General features: G+C 39.4%; 1 protein-coding gene across 1 annotated transcript in view; it reads right to left on the bottom strand.

Moving 5' to 3' along the window:
• Nucleotides 1–24,326, bottom strand: part of Thsd7b (thrombospondin type 1 domain containing 7B) — an 857,175-nt gene that overhangs the window by 37,742 nt on the left and 795,107 nt on the right. The window contains exons 18-20 of the mRNA XM_041648517.1: nucleotides 8,540–8,681; nucleotides 6,865–6,980; nucleotides 4,643–4,760 (exon numbers count right to left, since the gene is read on the bottom strand). Of these exons, the coding sequence (XP_041504451.1) occupies nucleotides 4,643–4,760; nucleotides 6,865–6,980; nucleotides 8,540–8,681 (376 nt within the window). The remainder of the gene's footprint in view (nucleotides 1–4,642; nucleotides 4,761–6,864; nucleotides 6,981–8,539; nucleotides 8,682–24,326) is intronic.

Below are 24,326 nucleotides of genomic sequence, written 5' to 3'. Positions count from 1 at the left end.
TGAGGTTTTATCAGCAAGAACTGTCTGCTGCCTGTTTAGTTGCGATGAGTTATCCTTCGTCTGGACTGTAAGCTCCATGAAAGCAGGGAAACTCTCACTGTGTTCCCATGGTGGCACCAAGAAATACAGCCTACACCAAGCGCATTGGTTTAACAGATGAATGAGTGTGTGAGCAACTAGAAGTCAATAGGAGAACAGTTGAAGGCATTTGCAGTTTTAAAGTATCACTTAGTTTATGATTAATGTGGATGGAGTTAGGGCTGGAGAGATGGCTCAGTGGTTAAGAGACAAACTGCGCTCCCAGAAAACCTGAGATTGTTTCCAGCACCCAAGGTGAGAGGCTCACAACCATCTGTGACTTCAGCTGCAGGAGCTCTGATGCCTTCTTCTGGCCTCGGTGGGAACTTGTACTCATGCACAAGACACAAATATCTACACGATTTCAAAAAGAAGTTTGCAAAAATATTGAGTCAGTGGAAAAAGATGAATTATGAAGGGCACAATAAAGATGATTGAACCTATTAGGGAATTTTGAAAAGTATCCTAGGGGCCTTGGAATCTTCAGTACTACTGATAGACATGAAGGAGGTAGGAGTTAACAAAAGCGAACACTCCAATAATACAGCTGCTATACTGTGTACACAGGAGACTCTTATGCCAACTTGATACAAAACGTCCTCTAAGAGAACGGAACCTCAATTAAAAAAATACCTCCATGAGATCAGGTTGTAGGCATGACTATAAAGCCTTTTCTTATTTAGTGATTGATGGTGGGAATGCCCCGTTGTGGGTGGAGCCATCCTTGGGCTGGTGGTCCTGGTGTTAAGATGACTATAAGAAAGCAGGCTGAGCAAGCCATGAAAAACAAGCCAATAAGTAGCACCCTTCCAGGGTCTTTGAACCAGCTCCTGCCTTCAGGTTCCTGCCCTGTTTGAGTTCTTGCCCTGTTTCCCTTTGTGATGGACAGTGATATGGAAGTGTAAGCCAAATAAACCCTTCCACCTCCAGTTGCTTTGCTCATGGTGTTTCATTGCAGCAATAGAAACCCTGATTAGGACTGTGTATGACTTCCTAAACCTCATATCAAACCGTGAGCAAAGCCCCTGTGTGGTTAGCACTCTAGCCCTACAAGAAATACCTGAGCTTGATCAGTTTATGAAGAGAAGAGGCAATTTTGCTTCGCAGTGTTAGAGGTTTCGGTCTGGCCAAGTTGTATTGGGTACATGTGGCAGACCCTGGCAGAGCATGCCTGTGCACATGAGCACACATGCACATGTATACACACATACACACACATTTGTATTATATACATAATATTTTATTGTATTAATTATAATATTAATGGGTAATAAATTAGAATATTATAATAATTATATGTGATATATGATGATACATGATTGTATTTTATATACATTGAGATAATAGAGCAATACTGCTGACCTCAGCAAACTTAAATACTTACAAAGCTGCAATTTGAACTGACTTTGAAGTGCTCCCTCATGGAAGCTGCCTCTCAGGCTTGGTTTGGGAAATGTGCAGAACAATCACAATGTCCTGGTCCTAAAATGTAATATTTTGTTTCTTGGGGCTTTGTTTACCTTTGTGCAGAAGGTTATTGTGCATTGTTATCAGAATCTGATTATCATCATCATCATCATCATCTGGGATTCCCGTACTTTCATTGTGAGTGATGCTCTTTGTAAAACAGTCACTGTCCTTCGTTACATTCTCTCAGTGCACATCCTGGTTGCTATTTTCATCTCTATTCTCTCTGGAATCTTACAATTCAATTCTTAGCTCCTATTTACAGGCTGACTCTGCCTAGCTCCCCATGGAGCCAGGCCTAAGAGTGAATAGCCCCACTCTCCCCATTTGTACAGACAAGAAGGGAGCTCACACAGTAGTCCAGTTTCAGGAATTCGAGAAAATGGTTTCTGAGCATTGCTGGTAAGCAATAAGGTCCAGATCTTAATGTCTTCTTCCTGATCCCATGATTCCTCCAACATGAAGTTCCTTCCTTCTCCTCTGCTTGGTGACTAACCATGGCATCAAGATCTCTTCCTAGGTTTCTATTCCAAGTTTCTGACATCTATTAGTTGATAAACTGTAACATTTCAAGACTCTAGTTTATCTTATGATCATTGCATGTTTCTCTTTCACAACACTTTTGCCCTCAGACAAATGTTCTTTTTCTTTAATGTTTCTTTTTTCCTTACTTTATTTTATTTTATTAAAAAATAAAACAAACTATCTTCTTTCATTTTACATACCAACCTCAGTTCCCACTCTCTCCCCTTCTCCCACTCCCTCCAGCTTTACCCCTCAACCCCCCTCATCCACTCCCCAGAGTGGTCAAGGCACATTGCTCTGAAGAAGGACCAAGGCCTTCCTCACTATAATCAGGCTAAGCAAGGTACCCATCCAAAGGGAATGGGTTCCAAAAAGCCAGTACAAACAACAGGGATAACTTCTGGTGTCACTGCCAGTGGCCCCATAGTTTGACCCAGCCATATATAACTCTCACCCACATTCAGACCACTACCTAAATATATCACCAGTAACACAGACACTGAGAGAAAAAAAATAAATAAGTGGGACCTCCTGAAACTGAGAAACTGTGTAAAGAAAAGAACACAGTCAAAAAGACAAAAAGGCAGCCTACTGAATAGAAAAATATCTTCACCAACCCCACATCAGACAGAGGACTAACCTCCAAAATATATAAAGAACTCAAGAACTTAAACATCAAAATTCCAAATAATCCAATTTAAAATGGGGTACATAACTAAACAGAGAATTCTTAACAGAAGAATCTCAAATTGCCAAAAGATACTTAAGGAAATGTTTAACATCTTTAGCCATCAGGAAAATGCAAATCAAAATGAATATGAGATACCATCTTACATCAATCAGAATGGCTAAGATCAAAAACATCAGTGCTATCTTATGCTGGAGAGGATGTGGAGTAAGGGGAACACTCCTCCATTGCTGGTGGATAGCAAACTTGTACAACCACTCTGGAAAACAGTAGGCAATTTCTCAGAAAATTAGGAATCAACCTACCTCAGGATCCAGCAATAGCACTCTTTGACAAATACCCAAAGTATGCTTGATGTAGGTGGGTCTTCTATCTATCTGTTGCTTTCATTGGTTAGTTAATTAAAAAAAAAACTGCTTGGCCTGATAGGTCAGAACATAGGTAGGTGGGGGAAGACGGAACAGAATGCTGGGAGGAAAAAGGCAGTGAAGCAGTCGCCATGAAGCTCCAGCCCAAGATGGATGTAGGTTAGAATCTTCCCCTTAAGCCACCACCTCGTGGTGCTACACAAATTAATAGAAATGGGTTAATCAAGATGTAAGAGTTAGCCAGTAAGAGGCTAGAGCTAATGGGCCTGGCAGTGTTTAAATGAATACAATTTGTGTGTTGTTATTTTGGGTGTAAAGCTAACCATGCGGGAGCCAAGTGGGATGAAAAGCATGCCTGCTCGCCTCATCACTACAGATGCTAAATCATACTACAAGGACATTTGTTCAACTATGTCCATAGCAACATTTTTGTAATAACCAGAACCTTGAAACAACCTAGATTCCCCTCAACTGAAGAATGAATAAAGAAAATGTAGTATGTTTACACAATGGAGTACTATTCAGTAGTAAAAAACAATGACATCTTGAAATTTTCATACAAATGGATAGAACTAGAAAAAAAAAACATCCTGAGTGAGGTAACCCAGACCCAGAAAGATAAGCATGGTATGTACTCACTCATAAATGGATAGTAGCTGTAAAGCAGAGGTTAACAAGCCGATAGTCCATTACTCTAGAGAAGCTATGTAACAATGTGAACCCTAAGAGAAACATATAGATACCCCTGGGAAGGGGAAATAGACAAGATCTCCTGATACAGACAACTCTTGCCCTAACCTACTGGCTGCATGCTATCTTTCTCTATTTGCCTAGCATCCTAGAATTATCTGGCATATACATCCCTTGCAACTGTGTATACTTAAACACCAAAGTCTTGAGACCTCAAAGTGTGATTGATAACTATCCACTGACCACACTCTTCTACATCATCATGGAAAACTCTGAGAAGCAGCTGGCCACCAGAAACTTCACTTCCTAACCTTCTTGCTTTGAGTTGGGAACATAGACTAAATTTCCTCTCATAGAACACATAAGGAAGAGAGGTATACCACTTCCAAGGTGGCTCATAAGAACAACCACAATGATGTCACCACTCCGGGAAATGGTGCTGTTAACACTCTATGGTCTCTGTCAACCTATGTGATTGATTAACTCTTTGAAGCAGAAACAAGCCCTTTCTGTACACAGACAGAAACAAGTCTCTAGTCACTGTGTCTAGCTATACTGACACAATACATAGCCCAAAACTAACCATGGCCACACGTTTTCAACTGGCAGAGTTTGGGATCTTCTGACAGGATACTGACTATAGGTTAGCCAGCTCTTCTGTGATTGGCCACGGTTACAAGCTATTTCTTCTACCTGCTGAGCCTGCTGGGCAGCTTAGAGGTCTGTTCTCTGGGTCAGCCTTGGGTCAGCTTCACCTGTTCACTATGGTTTTTGCTAGTTATCAAGCTACTGTTAGTAGTAGAATCAAACAGGGGAAACTGAATACCTCCTTGGCCACAGGTCTGTGAACACGCAGTCCATGTCGTCCATCCCGAGAGCTGACAGTTGACGACACATTCGACCAGACAGGGGATACTCATCCTCTGGGGTTTTTCCAGATTTCGCTGTGGATGCAATGAGATACACCCTCAACACCAAAACCATATCACTATTCTTTTATGGTCAAGAGTGCCCTTTATTCTATAATAAACAGCCTCTCTACAGTGTGGTGGGAGAACAAATGTTCATTGTCCTAGAAATTGGTAGGTACAGAAATGACTGTTGCTATTTCACTGGTGACATTGGTTAGTCAAAGTTTCTTATTATAGACTCTGAATTCTAGCAGACACTTGATACTCAGTTGTGGGGAAAGTATGAGGCCACATGGCACATAGATTGCCCGTGTTGCTCAGCCACAAGAAAGCAGAAAGACATGTAATCATTCCACCCAGACATCCTGACAATACACAGAGAGATCAAAATTATTACCAAGACTGGTGGTGCACAGAATGGGAACAAAGATAAAATAAGCCATTCATCTGAATCCCCAGATGATCCGCAGGACAATGTAATTACAGCTCTAATCTGGAGACCAATGCACTAGACAGTTTACTTTCTTCTCTGGAATTTGTGTGTAGACAGAATGTGTACATTTATTTGGGACCAAGGTAGGAGACTTTTCAGTGAGAGAATAAATTACCCAAGAATCAGACAGCGAATACTTAAGTCTGTGCTGTGTGACTCACATGCCGGGTGTATGTTTAATTAAAAAAGCTTTGGCACCCGACACATTTTAAATATTATCAGTACATCTACCCAAAGCTAAAATTAGTTACCACAACATGATGAATCCTGGAGTGGGTAGCACAGAAAACACCTTAAAGGAATCTGTGATTATTGGTGTGAAACAGGAGATTAATACTTTGGGACTTCTTTAAATAAATAGTCATTAAATATATGTTTAGTATATACCATTTAGAAAATGAGGAAACTGACTTTTATTAATGAATAATTTACATCTCTCCTTACATCAGAAGAATATATTTTTTTGCACACATAGGCAGCTCAGAACTAATAGGTAACAAGGTTCATAAACAAAGAGGAGCACAAATAAAACCAGCTACTCAGCTGAAGTGCTACAGTCCAACACTGTGCTCTTGTCAGCTGAAGCACCCTTATGCTGTTTCTCATTCATGCATTGGGAGGGAATGTTGACGTCGTGGGGACAGCTCTGAGTTATTCGGAAGAGTTGTAGATAGGCAACTCCTTTCCGGAGACAGTCAGTGTTATACAGGAAGAATAAACTAAATTAAGTATTTAAATAAAGCAGTGACACTTGGTCAAGAGTCATCTATTGCATGTGAGCCATTTTTAGAATCCTACTGGCTGGGGACAGACTGGTCCATAGTCAGCATCCTGGATAGCATCAGCACATCTGGTTAGGGAGCATATTATGACAATACTTCTGGTTGGGATAGCAGTGGTGAGGAAGTCTTTATTAATTTACTTCCTTCACGCCACAACAATTGAATCAGATCTTTGTTTGCCTGTCAACATGTTATAGACTTTGTTGCAGCCACCTGTGATTGCTGGCATCCTATTTTCAATCCTGAAGATGGTTTCTGCGATGCCTGACGTATGTCAGTTTTTCCCTTTTCTGTTGAGCAGGCCCTCTAGTTCTGAATTTATATCTGGGAAGGAAAAACCAGCTTCTTTGGAATGGGTCCAACTGTAGCTTTTCTCCAAATTCCATAATTAAAATTAGATAACTTCAAAACCTCCTCATTTGAAAATTGACATGGAGGTTTTTTGCATAGATTGAGAAGAAAAAAGACAGCTGTACTGTTTATCTGGAAATTATTTGTTGAGAAAGCTGTCAGTGTGTTCTACATCCTGGGTCAGCATCCATCTTGTACAATGAAGACATGTTCATCACACACGCAAATGAATCACCCAGTGTAAGCGTTCACACCACAGTTGCAAAGTCACTAACACCAACGATTGTCGGAAAGCAAGCCTGTTTTAAGAAGTTCTTGGAAGCAATGACTCCATTTCTTACCGGGTCCCATTTCTTCAGTGCAAGATGACGTGTCTCCCCTATTTTGAGTATGTCCAAACCAGTGCCATAGAGCTGCTTCATAACACCTCTTCAGTCAGTGTCTGGAATGTCTATTAGGTTTTGTGAAGGCTGAGGACTAAAGCTAAGGTATCGCATCACACACAAGTTACCTGCTCGCAGTGGTCCATGCCAACCGGCTTGCCATCACTGCGCACACAGCTCAGCAGGCGAGTCCTCACGCCCTGGCCACAGGAAGCGTTTTCACTCAGCTGGCATGTACTCCACTCTATGGGAAGAGGATCACAAACACTGAGTTTCGAAGGTCTAGACTTGTGAGCCAAGCACAACCATGCTCTGATCATCTGTATAGACTGAAGGAAAGCTCACAAACAATTTTACAGCCTTTCCAATAGTTTTGGAAAGTCTTGTCCAACAAATGTGTCAGAGGAAAAACACACAAATGAACAAAAATAAATGTACTGAATTGATTTTCTAGTGTGTGTGTGTGTGTGTGTGTGTGTGTGTGTGTTTGGGATAAAACAAAATAAAATAAAAATCCAAAATGTTATACCAACCATTTGGTAGGATAGGAAAGACAATAACCAGAATAATAAAACAAAAGACCAATTTAAGAAAATTACTTATTGTGTATGATTGAGAGAGGAAACAACTAAGCCATGGCAACAATTCTATGTCTGTGACCCATATCCCCAAATCCTTCCAAAGTGGTACAATTAGGGAGTGCAATCTTTTAATGGTGATTGGATCAAGAAGGAGGTTAACTAAGAAGTAGGATTAGCATCTTTGTGAAAGACTCTAGGGAGCTTGTTTGCAGACAACCAGTAAGTGTCACAGGGCTGACTAGTGGTATTTACAGTACAGGACTATGGACACGCAAGGTGGTTCTGGCCACTTAGGCCCCTCCCTTCATACTTAATTTGACTTAAAAAAGTGAAGAAAGAAAACTTTTCTTGTAGATGTGGGTGCGAAAGATCCTTGACAGTGTTAATAAAAACCTCTCCATTTTTTCTATAGCTAAGAGCTTAATAACAAACGTATGTCTAAAGAAAATTCAGCCTTAAAGATACGCTTTTCCAATAAGGCAAAATTCCATTGTATTTCTGAAAAACTGCTGTCAAAACCAAAGACCTGAAGGAAAAGGGTAAATCTAGTATGCTGTCATTCACCCATGAAAGAACTAGCCACCTGCATAGAATTTACAAAGTCTTCACCCCGAGGAATCTCAGCGATTCCAACGTGTGTGGAACAGGGAAGGTTTTGGCAAAGGATGCTGCTTTGCCTCTGCAGGCATATGGTGGTGTGTTCCTAAGTATTGACTGCTTAGACCTAACATGGTCCTCCATTTGGTGGCATTTTTGTATATCCCCCGCTGGGGGAATGGTAGGTGGCAGATGAATGTAACAGCAACTCTCTTGCTTTGGGCACTGTCCTGCATGTTCTACCATAGAGGCTAAATACTTCATCTATCGAGATTATTGTTGCCTCTCTAATGTCCATGTCTGGTTAGGCCTCCCTAATTTTTTATTTTCTATGGAAAAAATATATCATACATGCAAGTTACAGAAATAATGAAAGGCGTGAGGAAAAACCAGACTTTACTGTGGTATCTGTTTAAGCCAAGCTGTTCTTCGGAAATTATGGGTGGATTTGATGTATCTGAATGCCATGAATGGATGTTTGCTTTCAGGAAGGACAATTGGAACTAAGTCCTCAGCCTTTCATGTCCCACACATACATTTTTCTCTCCCTCCCCAGTGCCGGGATGGGGTGCACACACGAGGGTTAGTTAATGATCACAGAGCACATGTTGGATTTTCACCATACCCGTGAGGTTGTACTGGAACTGGAAGCAGTTTTCATTGAGGAGACAGGGCCGCGCCTGTGAGTCTTCCCCACAAGTTCTTGAGTTCAGAGAGGGCCTTAGCAGATGTCGAGATCTTCTCTGCATTGCATGAGGGTCACATGACTATGAAAGTCAAGAACAGGCAGACAAGGACATCCAGTGAGCGGTAAATTATAGGGTTATAAGTTCACATGCAGGCATAGAACAGGGGCAGGGAGGAGACTGAAGTCACAACAATGAGGCCATCACGCCACCTGATAATGCTGCAGCTTGTGGTTAGGAGAGAAAATGATTTGGTGATGGTTGCTGGCTTGCCTTCTGCTTTCATTTCATTTGACAACCAATACATTTTAATCTTTAAATGAAATAAAAAAGTGACCCCAGTCACTCTAGTTCAACAGAAGTAATCACACAGAATAGTGAAATGAGAAAACTATTTTTAAAAATCCCAGGATAAAAAGCTACACATAAGTATAAAAATATAAAATTAATTGGATGAACAAGAGCCTTCATTTTATTTGGGAGCCTGCTGCCTGAAGGGGATGAATCGCTTTAAGTTTGTCTGAGTCCCTCAAAATAAATGTATAGATGCAATTCAAAAGATTTACTGAAAAATCACCTTGACCTGGGACCACATGTACTTTTGCTAGAGCCAGATAAATCGACTTACCACATCTTGTACAACTGGCCTACCCACAGAAAAGTGTCCAGCTCTTGCTCGGGAACAACCTTATTTCAAATGTCCTTCAAACCTTACACTTTATCTTCCTTATATAACTAATACACCTTTACTCCCCTCACAATGTGACCTCTAATGATCCTAAATTCTCTTTTTTTAAAAAAATTCACTGTCTCTAATGCTGCCAAATTCATTTATATTCAAGGATTTAGTTCTAAATGTGTATATACACCTGTCTTTACACTGCTAGTCTTTATGTCTTTAATACCCTGTTTATTCTTTTAAAAAATTATTAAGGCATGGTAGATAACAATTTCTACTTATAACCCATGAAATCCTGAAAGAAACCATGTCAAACAGTTTTCCAATAATCATCATGAATACATTCACAGCATGCAATTCCACATCTAAAACATCTAGGAAGGGTTAAAGACTGGAAGAATAAAGGTTCTGAATTGTGATCACAAAATCACCATGCCGGTGTCTGAGATGTCATTTTATTTTTACCTTCTTCCTTTAGTCTTTTCGGGTATCATAGTAAGAACACAACCTGTACATTGAATCTTGACTGATTCAAAGTGATAGTGTTGGATTACACTGAACTATGGGGTAGAAATCCACACATTTTCTTCTAAAGTCAAGGTAATTGAAACACCTTTGCTAACCATGTGATTTCACACTCAGATAATCCATCAGTACTTTAAATTCTACATTTAATTGTATTATATTATATTATATTCAGGTGATCAAGAGGGAGCAAACAGTTATTTAATCATATGCACACAAATCCCTTGTTACATACTTACTAATAATTTATCTATATTTTACCATTTAATCTGGATGCACATGCTCATAAGAGGGAATAAAAAACTGATTTGTCAATAACGAAAAATTATAGAATCCTGGTAGATGTTACAGATTAAGATTCTTCTGCATTTGTTTTCTGTAAAGTAATCAATCAGTGTTTGAATTAAGTGACTGTGTACAAGGACGTGTGTGTCTGCTTAGTCTAAGCCATCAAATAAAAGAGAAGATAAAACAGACACACAAATGAAATACGGCTGCAATGCCTGGGGTCAGCATCATTCTGATTTGGACATTTTTCAGACTTTGGAATATTTGCACAGACTTTAGAGGTGACATCTATTCTCCGAAAATGAAAAGTCTGAAACATCCTGAAATCTGAAACCTCCACTAGACAAATTTGAACAATCACATGTGGTAGACATTTGTTCATCTGAACCTACAGGAGCCAGGCGAATCGTGATAGGATGTGATTTGATGAGATTTTAAGATTTCATCGATCAAACTTCATAGTGTGTGTGCTTGTTTAACATGGCTTTAAATTATTCTCTTTGGTTTAATATCCTATTCAGAGCATCTAGATATACTGAAATAAAAACTACAAGTAATTCTCTTATTAATTCCTTATGCATAGAAATAGTTAAAGAGCAGCTTATGGGTGACTGGAATCCATATAAACATTGCAAACTCTTCTTAGATTCTTCTTATGAAAATTATCTTGATATCGATAGGTGAGAGATTGCTGTTTTGTCTCTTTTCATTAGTTCTTTGTCAAAACTTAATGGCCACGCTTTTTATCACTTCCGTTTCTCTAGTAGCTATTACATGATATTCCAAAAATGATGAATTAGCTACTGATATGGTGTCAAGTGAAGAGGAGCCTCTGGGGCAATGGCTCTCACCCTTTCTAATGCTGTAACACCTTAATCCAGTTCCTCGTGTGTGGTGACACACAACCATAACATTATTTCATTGCTAGTTCATAACTGTACTTTTGCTACTGTTATGAGTCGTAATGTAAATATCTGATATGCAGATGGTCTTAGGTAACCTCTGTGGAAGGGTCATTTGATCCCCATAGGGGTTTCAACCCATGGGTTGAGGACAACTAATCTAGGTCTTGAGGGTTTCTTCAGTGGCTCAGAACTCCCCAAACAAAAATGTCTTCCAGAGAATATTTGTATTATTTATATAAAGATTTAAGGTCCATCTGTAATATGCAAAAATGATGTGCAGACACAGCCACCTCAGAGTCAATTTCAGACTTATTTTATTGGAAAGATTAAGACTTCATATCTGAAAGCTATTTTCGAGGTAGACTGTAACCATGAAGAACCATTTCCTTTCTAGATCATGAACCTTTAAACTCAAATAGGCTTTCTAACTTTTGATCTTTGTTAACCAAAGTTCAAGCCTTCCTTGCTACATTGTACCTTCATACCTTTTGTTCACCCCAGCAGCTAGATTTCCTACTGGACCTGAATTTCTGTCCTCATCTCAAAGTAGACACCTCACCTGCCAACCTCTACCCACTTCCTCGGACCCATCAGCTAGAGATCAATACTGCTGCACCACTGAGAATGCCCTGAAGTGTGTGTATGTCCTTCCCATGGGCTACAACCTAGCATGTCCTGAAGTATGCGTGTGTTCTTCCCATAGGCTAAAACCGAGCATGTCCTGAAGTGTGTGTATGTTCTTCCTGTTGGGTACAACCGAGCATGCCCTGAAATATGTGTATGTTCTTTCCGTGGGGTACAACTGAGCATGTCCTGAAGTGTGTGTGTGTTCTTCTCATGGGGTACAACCGAGCATGTACTGAAGTGTATGTGTGTTCTTCCCATGGGCTCTCTGGAGAGCCCATATCTGAATATCTGATATTATTTGCATCTGTTGCAGATGAAAATAATAAATGTTTGTTCTACAGGTAGGTTGGTTATCTTGGGCAATCGGGGGGGGGGGGGGTGGTTATAAACCACCATTAGAAAACAAGCAATAAACCTTGGAGAGTGGTCATTTTGTTTAATATGGGTTTTTTCCAAGGTTCAGTACATCCAACAAGAATATTCTCAACTCGCTCATACTCTTACATTTCTCACACAATCGTGATGAAAGCCATCATTAATTTAATGAGACATATCAATAAATGAGGCTAATGACCCATAGAATAGATAACAGATAATTTAAAACCTTTCAAATAAATCCAAAGAGAAGGTATTATGTGAGATCACTGAGCTACTAAAGATCACAGTTTAGCAAAAGCTGGGATAGAGCCAGGTGTTTGTGAATTTAGGTCACTCGGCAGATTTCTTGCCTGGATATGAGCAAGACTTCAAAGCCTGGTCTCGCCAGCTCCCATCAGATACTGAGAGTCAGGGCAGTCATCGAGTTGTAGAGTTTATCTGATAACAGACAAAAGGCTGCTCCCTTGGTTGTCTGGTTCTCTGGAGGTCAGTGGATGCATGCTCCCGAACTTCTTCTTCCTTATTTTGACAGATGTAGCAAAAAGTGCACAAGAGACTAATGTGGTGCGTATTAAGAAACTTAAAAAGGAAGCTAAACCCTGCTTCTCCAAAGTTGATGAAAGGCTAAGAAAAATCCGGGCCTAAAGTATTTCTTCTTATGGCTTCCATGAGATTCCAAAGAACTAGTCATTTACATAAAAAGGGTTTTGCACATCAAATACAACATAACAGCAAAGCCAAAACCAACCGAGAACACTGAATCATTTCTGCAAGCACAGCTAGTGGGCCAGTGAGGAGCTGGAATGCTATCTTACAGGGCAGCTATGTTAAGTAAGAACTAGGCAGGGAAAACTGAAAGGTAGAATGGGACATCCAACCAGAGTGATGACCACAAGCAGGCAACTGAACTGAGACCCAGAGGACCTGTACAACGGGACAGGAGCAAAAAAAATGGCCCCCAGTAAGGCCTTGGGAGTCCCTGCCTCCTGATTCATTAGCCCTTCATGTTGATAGGTCAGATCTCCCTTCCAGAATGCTCTTGAGCCCTTCTCTACCACACCACTAAAGACAAACAGGTTATTAGATCTTCAAATTAAGAAACCCAGGAAGAGCAGCTGAGAAGGATAATGAGGGTCCAGAGCAGCTGGATGGGAAGGGGAATCAAGAAATCCAGGGCAGCAGATTTAGCTTTGGACTGTTCCTTCTAAAAGTTCACACAAGTAATTTTACAGAGCAAGAAACAAAGAAAGAAACCATATTCAAATTCCATAGGAGAAAAACGACGAGAATAACATCACACAGGTAAGAAAGACACTGACGCAGGAAGACAAATGAGAAAAGGCTGGAAGTGCCTTTCCAAAGGAACCAAGCTAGCTGGAAAATGACATAGGAACAAAAAGATGTAAACATGAATAAGAATTTTAGGAACTCAGAAACCAAGTAACTGAGTTCCACAAACAATTCAGAATAAAAGGAAATGTCATTTTCAGGAACGAAAAGAGAAACTCAAGGTTAAGAAGGGTAACAAATCATGTCTTTACAGACACAGGAAAAAAATAAGAAAGCTGAAATAAAGCATAAAAAAACTGGGAAAATCTGAGAAAAGCTGGTGAATAGAGAAATGAGGCAAAACAGACAGCACACATATAATCAGAATTCATAAGAAAGCACAGCAGAAGCAGAGTCTAAGGATAAAAACTTTAAGGAAACCTAACAGTGAAAACAAGAAAGATTTGAAACTGCCCATTGAAAAGAGCACAGCAGAGTTGTCAATACTGAAACATATTCTTGTATAATTACTTAGCTTTGAACAGGAGGGTGAAATAAATTTGAATATCTAGGAGAAGGTGCCAGATGGCTTATAGAGAGGAAACAAAATCACATTCCATCATGTGACAGGGAAAGCTAATGTTAGAAAAGTGTAGGAATATAATAAAGATTCACATTCAAAAGGATCTAAGGCTATATTACACACAGCAAGGCTGACTTTCGGTTATAAAGCCTGTAGATGAACTGTTAGGAACACACAAGTGCTCAAGCAAAATTCCTGCCATGAGTACATTCCTCGGGATTTATTGGAGACTGATTTTAGTGCATCCAAGTGTCTAGAAAACATTAATGAACAGCTATGAAATGAGACACCCTTATGTGTAGAAAATACAAAATGGCAGAGTGCTCTGAATATCCATATACAACACCAATGAAAAAGAACAAAGCAAGTGCAAAAAGTGCTCCAAAATGTAAATACCTATATTTGATGTGGGACAATTCTGTATTCTGTCAATTATGCTTTAAATAAATGCTGATTGGCCAGTAGCCAGGAAGGAAGTATAGGCGGGACAACCAGACAGGAAGTAGAGGCAGGGGAATGAGAATAGTAGTATTCTGGGAAGAAGGAAGCTCTTTCCCTAGTCCTGCCCAGACCATGGAAGAAGCAGGATGTGACCTACCCTGCTGAATAAGGTACTGATCCATATGGCTAACATAGATAAGAATAATGGGTTAATATACATAAGAGCTACTACAAAGCCTGAGCTAATGGGCCAATCAGTTTATAACCTAATATAGACTCCCTGTGTGATTTTCTTTGGGGTCTTACCAGCTGTGGGAACCAGGCAGGACATAAACCCCAACAAGCCAGCCCATCATGTTACATTTATTGGTATTACTATCATGAGATTTTTCTCTGTGAATGTGGGATAAAGATTGTAATCATGACACATGCTTTGTCTATGACCACCCATTGTCTCTGGTAACTTGATTTATAGTATGGATTGAAGACAAATGGCATGGATGCAAAATATAAAACTTATTTAAATCTGATTCCATAAGTATATGAAAGAGACATTTGTGGTAAACCTGCCAAGGAAAGCATTTTTCTGAATTATCTGTACAAAATGGACCTGCAGGTGAGTGAATAGCAGATGGATTATAAGTTATCCTTGTAGGTGGTTCCACAGATAAATTTTGACCAATGACTGAATTGAAATGTTGTCATTTTATATCTCTGCACTAAAAGAGGGAGGCATGAATTAAAAAGAAGTGGGAACCCTACACTATATTTCTTGATGATCCCAGCTTCTGCAAGTGGGGGCTCACCAAAGACTCTTGGAGGCTTTGCCATCCCCAAGTTACAACTCTTAAGGACACAGGACCATGTTTCAATTTCACTGTGGAGATATGATTCCTAAAAGACAAAGTGGAAATAGTTTGTAAGTCAGATGATTCGATTCATTTTTCTTTCCAATAAATTACCAAGAAGAGGGGAATGAGAGAGAAATAGAAGGGGAAGCTCCACTAAAAGAGAGTTAAAGATCTATCTAGAAACAGAAGACCTGCTGGGGTAGGCAAGCATAGGAGATAGGTTAGAAATCTAGGACTTCACCTGTTTTGGGGCTATGCTCATACCCTGCTACAACCAGTATGCCCAGTTAGTAAACTATGACCCTCACTTACATTGAATTGCATGCACACCCCACTCTGAACAACGGAGTTAAGTTTTCCCTTCCCTTCATGATCTCTAATGTTCGATTGCATTTAGTTGAAATCTGGTTGCGTATGAATATCAAGGTAGGAGATGAGCTGATACAGAATGGTTTTGGGTGCATGAGATCTAAGACAAACTGTGTCCTCTCGGGGATGTTTTAAAAGAAACCCTTGTTTGTCATTTTAAGATTCTACATAAATGAATGTGGATATGATTGAAATCAGATGCACTGTGATAAGGGACAGGCACATTAGAGGGAAAGGTTATATAACTTAATATGTCAGTCAAAACAAAGAAACACCATATACTCCTTAGCAATAAGACCTGGGAACAAAGGTCTCAAGTATCTTCAGTCTTGCAGCCTCTTGTGGTGACTATACATTGCCCTAATTTCGCTTTTGAGTAAATTGTCCTTGTTTACACAAAACTGGACTTGTTTGTCACAATCTTCTCTTTTTTATTGATTTTTATTGAGCTCTACATTTTTCTCTGCTTCCCTCTCTGCCTCCCCCTCCCTTCAACCCTCTCCCAAAAGGTCCCCATGCTTCCAATTTACTCAGGACATCTTGTCTTTTCCTACTAGCATGTAGACTAAATCCATGTATGTCTCTCTTGGGGTCCTGATTGTTGTCTAGCTTCTCTGGGATTGTGATTTGTGGGCTGTTTTTCTTTGCTTTATGTTTAACAATCACTTATAAGTGAGTACATGTAATAGTTTTCTTTCTGGGTCTGTGGTTACCTCACTCAAAATAATGTTTTCTAGCTCCATCCATTTGCCTGCAAAATTCAAGCTGTCATTATTTTTTTCTGCTGTGTAGTACTCCATTGTGTAAATGTACCACATTTTTCTTATCCATTCTTTGGTTGCAGGACATTTAGGTTGTTTCCAGATTCTGGTTATGATAAACAAAGTTGCTATGAATATAGTTAAGCATATGTCTTTGTGGCACGGTTGAACATCCGTTGGATATATACCCAAAAGTGGTATTACTGGGTTTTGAGGAAGATTGTTTCCTATTTTTTTTCTGAGAAATTACCACACTGACATCCAAAGGGGTTGTGCCAGCTTGCATTCCCACCAGCAATGCAGGAGTGTTCCCTTTACCCCACAACCTCTCCAGCATAAGTTGTCATCAATGCTTTTGATCTTGGCCATTCTTACAGGTGTAAGATGGAATCTAAGAGTTGTTTTGAATAACTGGATAGCAACATGTAGAAGAATGAAAATAGACCCAGGTCTATCACCATGCACAAAACTCAAGTTCAAATGGATCAAAGACCTCAACATAAAGCCAGCCACACTGAACCTCATAGAAGAGAAAGTGGAAAGTACACTTGAACACATTGGCACAGGAGACCACTTTCTACTTACCCAGTAGCATGATCTTTTATTGCACACTGAAGACCATCCTCTTCTCCTATCCAGGACATGGAGTGGACTACATATCCCAATGTTCCCCGTGGAACCATGTGACCAGGACATGACTGAATTTTTATATTGGCAGATAAGAAGGGCAGATGTGACAGCTCTACTCCCCCTGTTCCTTCTCCTCCTCTTACCCCCCACATCTATAGGTCATTCTTCATTCTCTTCCTTTCCTTCAGGGAGGTTCAATAGTGACCTCAGAATGGTCTTGGAAGTCAAGCTCAAAGTAACAGATTCATAAGTCCAGGCTGCAAATTACCCCATGGAAACAACTGTGTATTTCCAAGCATGGAAATCCACCTACGACTGTTTTCTATTATTTAGAAACTTCTGTAGTTTGAGGTAATTTGTTTTGTTTTTTTATAAATTACCTGTAACTTATAATTTGCAAATTATCTGTAATTGCTACACGGTACAATAGAATATCTACAGTTCAAACATTTTAGCTTTTCATGTAACATATTATGTGGTACAGAGTCAAAAGACATAAGCGAGTACTAAATCATTTATAAATTTAAACTCATTAATTCATTGCCTATGAACTTCTTGGATTACCTGAAAACTCATGTTAAGCTCTCTATTTATTTTAAAGAAATAACACTTAAAAATAAACTAAATAGAAAGTGCCACAGCAATGAATAAAATACCACTGCACTCAAGATTTTTTCATATTCTGTGTTTTTTAAGAGATCACAACTCACTTTCCCAAAAGACATACATTTTCATTTTGAAGGAATGTATTAGGAATTCAAAAAAAATAAAGGGCTATTTCATCTTCCCTTCAAAAGAAAAGTACTTATTAAATTTGCTTTTGGAGAAGTTAAAGTTATTTTACTGATGTTTTGGGTATTAAAAGGTAAAACAGCAGGTGTCTAATTTTTTTCTGTTGCTGTGAGAAAAATGCCTTTGACAAACACAATTCAAAGGGTATATTTCAGCTCACAGTTCAAGGGTATAGTCATTCATGTCAGGGGAACCAAGGAGCTCTAGGTAGCTGAGTATACACATCACAAAAGAGGAAGAATGGAACAATGAATATGTTTGTGCCCAGCTTACTTCTCCTTCTTATATACTACAGAACCACAACCCAGGTATACAGATGGATACTTTGCATTGGTATGGATTTTGGTTTATTGATACAAGTTTTAGGTCAATTTTGTTATATGTGTTTTTCTGCTCTTTGTTGAGGTATTGTGTTTGTGCTGCTCATTTAAAAATTTAATGTATAATTAAGAAATATAGGTAAATAGAGAGTCATCTATAATAGTCAAACTTGTAGTCATGTTAGTTAGATTTTCTATATGTACAGAGATGTATTTCAGATGGATAGACATTCTTCAAACCTTTGAAAGACCTTCAGAATATGGCATTTAAAATGTGTAAGAACTTAGGACTTTTCATGACAATGAGACACATTTGCTCCTGGCATCACCAGTTACTTCAAGAGAAAGATGGGCATCAAAGAGGCTCTTTATAGAGTTTGTTTAGCCATGTGGGTAAAGAACTGCTCATGCCTGGACTACTTGATGAACTGAACATGCAGAATCCACAGAGAAATGCCTGTTGAATTTGCCTAAAAGTGAGACAATCCTTTGGGGTTCCTGATTCATAAAAAGTCTGTGCAGGACACAGAAGAAGGTGACTGACATAGTGCTGATATAGGTGGACCTGTCTTTGAAATTTACTGCTTCATGTAAAAGTCTGTTGGATACTATGGGCCTGTAGGCTGAAGATGGATGCCCCAACAATACAGAAGAACTTTGGGTGACTGTCCAGGCAGCAAGATGTCTCTGTCAATTCTAGAGTTTTGGAAATTGTTTACAATGCACTTCCAGGTAACTTAGGTAATATTGTATCCTTCTGGAGTCTTTGATGGAGTTGAAGAATTGAAAGTTATAATTTTACCTAGTTATGATAAAAAATGGATATAAATATTGTAATTGTAATTATTATTTGATACCTGTTTTGTTATATGTAATTTTAGTATATTAAAGATAAAGTCTTTCTTTTTATTTAAAAGAAAATGGGAGGTAATGTGGGATTCCTCTCTGTATGCTCTGGTCAATAAAGAAACTGTCTTGGGTCTTCTCATGGAATAGATGTAGGCAGGGAAGTACTGGGAGGAAGAAGGTGGAGTAAGTGAGAGAAGCCATGTAGTTCCTCCAGAGACATATGCCGGAACTTTGGCCGGTAAGCCACAGCCACATGGCAATACAAAGATTAATAGAAATGGATTAAATTAATATGTAAGAGTTAGCCAATAAGAAGCTAGAGCTAATGGACCAAGCAGTTATTTGATTGATACAGTTTCTGTGTGATTATTTAGGGGCTAAGCAGCTGGGAACAAACAAGTGACCTCCTTGCTACACCCAGGGAATGGTATCACCTACAATGGGTGGATCTTCCCACCATAATCTAGATGGTCACCTAAGATAACCTAATCAGGAAAATCACCATAAGCATGCCAGGAGGCTAACCTAACCTAGAGAATCCCTCATAGGTCTGCCTTGATATTCTTCCCTTAGGTAATTTATATTGTGTCAAGCTGACAATTAACACTAACCAAAGGGCAGGCAGTATCATTATTCTTATCACATAAGGAAGTACTTTTCAAACTTCAAGGCATTATATAAGTGGATTGAGAGAACAACGCTAATAGTGAACATTTTTATAATGTTTCTATGTTCCAATTACTGTTATAGGTTCTTTAATTAATTCATCCACATAAGGACTCATAATGAACATATGTGGTGGGTCCTATTTTACTTATAACATAGAGAGATTTCATCCATATCATACCATGATAATAAGGAACAAAGCCAAGATTCTATCCTTATGAGTCTTATAAATCTTGGTCCTCAATTTAACATGTCAAAATGGAAAATTTAAAAAATGACAGTCTATAGTATAGAAAATGTGTTATATAATTAGGATAAAATTATTTCATAGAACTTTTATTTCTGATATTTATACCCAGGCATGAAACAAAAATGTACTCATTAAATAGGCATTTGGTCAAAGTGTTAACAAGTCAACAATGTTATTAAGCATCTTTATCAAAAGGGCCCCCTTCAAGCTTTTGGCCATTGCTTCAAAACTACTTCCTTATGTAGATCTGTTTTGTTTGCCTGTTTATTTTTTTTAAAGAATCATTTCCTCTTCACAGTATTTCCCTGCAGAACAAGAGCTGCTTTCTACTTTAAATACCAGGATTAATTTCACGATAAAACAACTATTGGATTAAGCTTGTACATAGGAAACACATTTATTTTCAATTACATGGGATCAAAACAATAAATGCAATCCCCTGTGTTTCTTAGGCATATCCCTCCCATAAGAAATGTATGTAAGTGGTTTCTGTACCACTGCAAACTGCACTATACCATAGGGAAGACAAGAAGGGATGTCTCCTTAAATCTTCATGGGTTAGAAAAGTGACTCTGTTTATGGTTCGGAAAATCCCTGGTGTGTTAGGATTTGCCTTGATGATTTTTAGACTTTCTGATGGTGCAAAAGCAGTGTGAATTCAATAGAAACTGTTCTCAATGTTTTCAGTTTGAATCTTTTTTTTTTCGGGTGGGATTCTCCCTGGTGATGCCAGGAAGGGCTGTGACCTGCAGTTCCGGTCTGCTCCGCAATCACATGGAGAACACCAGTGTTCTACTGTGAAGGGTCTTACTCAGAGTCAGGCTGTCTTGGGTAATCTTCCATCCCTTTTTCAGAAGTAGACAGCAGGCACTGAATTCAGATGCCTCATCCATGTATGCAAGACATTTACCACTGAGTTATACCTCAAGTTCCTGAAAGATTTGTGTTGTATTTTCAATTTATATTTTCAATTTATATAACTCCATGGAAAATCCAGGAGCAATTGTATTCCTATTTCACAGACTATGAAGTGGAGTTAACATTTAAAAGTTTAGACAAGATCTGGTGCATTCTGGGTGGTATGAATATGGAAACTAACTACTATAAGCTTCCTAAAATACATAAATAGATAAAATAGTTTAAATGGTATTATTATATCATAGGAGGGCAGTATCCTAACTAAACACCACATGCCAGCAATAAAAACCCCAGTGCTAGGAACTGATCACCTCATATTACTGGCCAATAGGCTTTCTGAAATCCCTAAACCCTATAGGCTTTAGCCAGTGCTCCTGGTTGCTCTCCAGAACTTGGTGGTAGGTAATATCCTATTACTGAAGATATCACACATTTGAGTCATACAAGGAACATGAAAAAAAAATCAGTCTAGTTCTCATGTAGAAGCTTCATCCCTACTAGCTAGCTTTCATAATACTAGAAGCTGCTATACATGCAACAAGATGTGAAAGGTTCTCACCAGCTTTGAACCCTATTAGCTATAATAAGGTTTGGCCTGACAAGCTATGCTCACTGGTTCAATAGTGTTACAGGATTAACCAATAATTTTCTGATGAGATTTGTATTAGCTAGTTGTACAACAAATTGACACAAACTATAATTATCTGAAAGTAGGGAACCTCAATAGAGAAAATATCTCCATAAGTTCTGACTGTAGAGCATTTTCTTAATTAGTGATTGATTGATGGGTGAGAGCTTAACCCATTGTGGGTGTTGCCATCCATGGGCTGATGTTGGAGTCCCCTCTGTGTGCTGTGATTACCATTAATGAATAAAGAAAATTACCTTGGGCTGTTGATAGGGCAGAAGTTAGGTAGGCAGTGAAGATGGAACTGAATTCTGGGAGGAAGAAGGCACAGTCAAAGAGACACTATGGAGCCACTCACTGCCAGAGTCAGACATGCCAGAACTTTGCTGGTAGGCCTCGGTCTTGTGGTGATATACAAATTAATAGAAATGGGTTAAATTAAGATGTAAGAGTTAGCCAATAAAAAGCTAGAGCTAATGGACCAAGCAGTGATTTTAATTAATACAGTTTCTGTGTGGTTATTTTGGGGCTAAGCTAGCCAGGTGGCCAGAACAAACAAGCAACCCCTCTTCCAACACTTGGCTGGGGATCCTGGGTGGAGCAAGCCATAATGAGGAGGCCAGTAAACAACATCCCCTGGCTCTTAAAGCCTCAGCTCCTACCTCCAGGTTCCAGCTCTGGGAGCTTCTGTCCTGATTTCCTTCTGAGATAGACTATTGTTTACTGCTCTAATTCACAGTGTGAACATGGGAGAGTAGAGCCTAAAAAAGAGGCACACTAAAGTCTCATGTAGTAGATACCTTCATTCAGAGGATCAGACAATTTATACTCCGAACGCTAAAAGTCTGTTGACAAAGAGAAGCTGCATGTGGGGGCAAGCAGCATATGGTAAGACCATGGTTTTCCTTTCTTTTTCTCTTTTCTTTCTTTTTTTGGCTTTTTGAGACAGAGTTTCTCTGTGAAACAGTCTTGGCTATCCTAGAACTCACTCTGTAGCCCAGGTTGGCCTCAAACTCACAGAGACCCACCTGCCTCTGCTTCCCGAGTGCTGGGATTGAAGTTCCACTACTGCCCTGAAAAGAACATGGTTTTTTCTATTGAGGCAGAAAAACAAAGAACAATAGCTAGGTGTAATGAATAATCTGAAATAACCTCATATCCGCTACTCCTAGAAAGTTGATGAAAGCATGTTCCAAGGACAGCTTTGTGTTTTTGAAGAAACTGAACTCACAAGACTTTGGTCTTGTCTTCTTGGAGTTTTCTCACAAGGGTGCATAATTCCCGTCATATGACTCCATTCTTAGACCATGTTCCAACAGACTATGATGTGAAGTATAAACCAAGTAAACAATTTCCCTTCCAACTTGTTTATGGTCATGGTGTGTCATCACAGAGACAGAAACCTTAAATAAGAATAGATCTAGGGCCTGCTCCATGAGATGGAGCCCATGACTGGCATTGTTAATGGGACCAAGAACCTGTAGCCAGATAGGTCTTTGACTCTATGGAAGACCTTAATTCTATAATTCTGTTCAGTGGATATAGTATTTGAACAATTCCTAAAGGCTTTTCAATACACCCAGAAATCAGGATATCTTTCAGCCATCTTCAGAAAAGTTTCTTCTTGCAGTAGATGGCAATTAACACATAGATGTTAACCTGGTCAGCATGCAGAGAAGGTGCTCAACCTAAAATGGGATATGCATATCTCCAAAGCTTAGGGACCTTCTCAGAAGAGAGGGTGGGGATAACTTAAAGGAAACTGTTTTCCTGAAACAACAGGGTACTTGTCATGGTAATTGTGACAGCACACACAAGATCTGTCCATACACAAGCCAGACAAAATCACAGAATGGAGGAGGGTTGAAGGTGGGCATGGAGTGCCACCACCTGGCTGAGGAGCTTAGGAAGGGAGAGCCAGTTTTCCCACATCAGTTCCTACCTTCTGCTTCCTGCCTTAACCAATATTAGTGATGCACTGTGATTGGGAGTTGTATAATGAAATAAACTCTTTCTTCCCCAAGTTTGGTTCAGTAAGTATTTTATCACAGCGGCAAAAAGCAGATGAGAACACTTGGGGTCATTTAGTCTGTACAGTGGTAATAAAGGAAGGAGGAGAGAAACAATAGTGATGAGAAAATAGCTCATACTCCAACCCAAGATCAAACAAATTCAGGATAGAGCAGAAGAGAAGCTAGGGCTAGCAGACTGAAGAAGGCTTGCTGCTACCTTTCTGGAGCCCACAGTTCAAAAAAGATGCTCCCTTCTAGAGACCTGGTCTGTCAGATTTAGAGAGTTAATTGGAAGGAGGCATGCCAGATACATGTCTCAGCATAATGGAACTGACAAGAGCAGGGCAGGAGCTATGATCTAATCAAGTTGATGTAATGTTCCTTAGAAGGCTCCCCTGGCCTGCTGCTTAGGGGAAGTTAGGGAAATGCATAAATATCAGTTGAGTTTTGCTTAGCTAAGGTGTTTGGTGAGGATTTTATAATGGCTAGGGACATCCCCACATAGTCCTCCTGGCTGGTATTTTATGACACGAAGAAGTGGGGACAGCACACATTTGAATCCAATCAGAAGCCCTGGAACACACGCGTGATGGATGGCATATCCAATGACGGAATTTTATGTTGTCAGCTGTTTATATTCAGTTGGTGCTTAGGGAGAAAGAAAGAAAACAACTCAGCTATGATCCAAAATATTGGCCTGACTTCTTAAAAAAATGTCAGTCTTCTGGTAGAAAAAGAAAGGAAAGAGTGAAGAGATTAAAGAGACAGCATCATTAAATGCTGGACAGTAAATGCTCACAAAATGGCTCTGATGCTCAGAAGATCACATGCAGTAATTATGGAGGGAACTGGGGACACTGGAGCCTGGCCCACATATCAGCTACAGGTAGAGCATCACTTTTGCAGGGCTTGCATTTCTTTACTATCTCTGCGTATCTCAAGGAATATTCCTCACCTAGGAATGCTTGCTGTGTATGAACATTGA

The sequence above is a fragment of the Microtus oregoni genome, unplaced genomic scaffold, assembly GCF_018167655.1.
Source record: "Microtus oregoni isolate MIOR12 unplaced genomic scaffold, Mior012 000003F_ref0000135, whole genome shotgun sequence".
NCBI lineage: Eukaryota > Metazoa > Chordata > Mammalia > Rodentia > Cricetidae > Microtus > Microtus oregoni.
The sequence above is the reverse complement of the archived record's forward strand: the minus strand, read 5'-3'. Positions and strand labels throughout refer to the sequence as shown.